The sequence below is a fragment of the Sinocyclocheilus grahami genome, unplaced genomic scaffold (assembly GCF_001515645.1).
Source record: "Sinocyclocheilus grahami isolate Dianchi unplaced genomic scaffold, SAMN03320097.WGS_v1.1 scaffold1165.1, whole genome shotgun sequence".
In the NCBI taxonomy this organism is placed as follows: Eukaryota; Metazoa; Chordata; class Actinopteri; order Cypriniformes; family Cyprinidae; genus Sinocyclocheilus; species Sinocyclocheilus grahami.
In genome coordinates, this window is record NW_015506344.1 from 167,345 (window position 1) to 169,297 (window position 1,953).

Here is a 1,953-nt window from a genome sequence, read left to right on the forward strand (position 1 = left end):
GTGTTGTGGTGCGGAGGGTGGGGGTTTTTGGAGCAGGGATATATGTGTGTGTGTGTGTGTGTGTGTGTGGAGTGTGAGTAATATCTCACCATCTGTTTTGAGAGTCAGAGGCGTCGGTGGGCTCAGGACCCTGGCGTTGTTTACAGTGTTCTTCACTTGGCACACATAGCTGCCCACGTCCGAGGGCTGCACCTTGGAGATATACAGATTTCCTGTTTCCTGCGAGATGAATCGCCGGCTGTCCTCCGCCACGAATGAGGGAAGCTCATTGAACACCCAGCTGTAGATGATCTCTGCCGGGGCAGAGAAGAGCAAGCAGATGAGCTGCGAGAACAACGCACATGTCCCTAAGGAAACCCCTGTCTTAATCTGCATTGTAGCACGCAGACCAGACCTTGTCAGAGCGAGGGCTCATAGGAGGGGGAGTCTGGGAGCTGATGTGTAGGTGATATGGATTAATTCACTGCTCTCTACTACAGGTTTCAGGGCAATCATAACCTGCATGTTATAAAAAAGTACAGATATATGGTTCCCTGTTTGCATACCGTACCGAACTGCATTAGAATGAGGAAAGTAAACCCTGTGTCCAGACTGGTGACCGTGATTTCACCAAGTACAACATGTTCCTGGATCAACATCCTTGTTGATCCTGGAACAACATTCCTATCAACCAATCAGAATTGAGGGATAACTTTTAAGTAAATATCTGTTTTAGGCTTACAATCAGGGTTAGGTGCTTCTACACCCTTGTTAATCAGCTATCAGTTCACACTGTTTTTAGGAATAAATTATGGGTAGGGTTAAGTTTAGGGGTAGGGATTGGGTTAAGTCTATATTTTTGGACAGTTATGTTGATCCAGGATCAACAAAATATGTTGATCCAGGAACATGTCTTATTAGGCAAAATCACGGCGACCGTCCAGACCAGGACCCACACAATAAAGCAGAAAACAATAAATCACGTCTCTTCTATGTTCGGACCCAATTCCATGGCCATATTTTCAGGAGCTTTGGCTGAACTCGAGATGGTCTCAACTTATTAGAAAATATGGTCTCGGACTTGGACTTTATGGTTTCTGAATTGTGTTACATGGTGTAGATTTAAAAAGAAAACTTTTGACTTTTGAAGTCTCTTATGATCAAAATACAGAAAAAGCAGCAATATTGTGAAATATTAGAGCAAGTTATACTTGAACCATACTTGTACTATATAATTTAACTGTTTCCTTTTTAACATATTTGAAAATTTTACTTATTCATGTGATGGCAAAGCTGTATTTTAAGCATCATTACTCCAGTCTTCAGTGTCACACGATCCTTCAGATATCATTCTAATATTTACGTCAACACTGTTACTATGATCTTTTGTCTTTTTTTAATAAAAATATTGGTAACATTTTACAATAAGGTTCCAATTATTAACATTAGTTAATATGAGCTAACAATGTAAAATAATTCTAAAGCAGTTATTAATCTTAGTTCATCTTAATTTCAGCATATACAAATAGATTAATAAAATCAAAAGTTGCAGCTGTTAGTCATATTTAATGGACCTGCGCTAACAATGAACTGACAATGAACAGCTGTATTTGTATTAACTTATTTAATGTTAACAAAGATTAATAAATACTGTAACTAATGTATTGCTCAGTGTTAGTTAATGATAGTCAATGCATTAGTTAATGCATAGTTAACAAATGCAAACTAATGTTCCCTTATTTTAAATTTCAACATTAAATGCTCTTTTTAAGTAGCACCTTGTAGTTTCACAGACTGTAAAACTGAAAAAAGTTAATAATAATAATAATAATAATCCTGAGGACCTTGCTTTCTGTTCCATTACATTTACATCATTTGACCGCAAGGCACCACCCAAAATGTCTCCATAACCAATCACAATATTAAAAATTGTAGTTCTGAAGTTGGGAGGGGGGGGGGGGGGGGGAAGAGCTG

The 1,953-nt window shown here is 38.4% G+C and overlaps 1 protein-coding gene across 1 annotated transcript in view; it reads right to left on the reverse strand.

Moving 5' to 3' along the window:
- LOC107567525 (contactin-5) overlaps positions 1-1,953 on the reverse strand; it is a 210,787-nt gene that overhangs the window by 104,585 nt on the left and 104,249 nt on the right. The window contains exon 6 of the mRNA XM_016253217.1: positions 90-293. Within this exon, the coding sequence (XP_016108703.1) occupies positions 90-293 (204 nt within the window). The remainder of the gene's footprint in view (positions 1-89; positions 294-1,953) is intronic.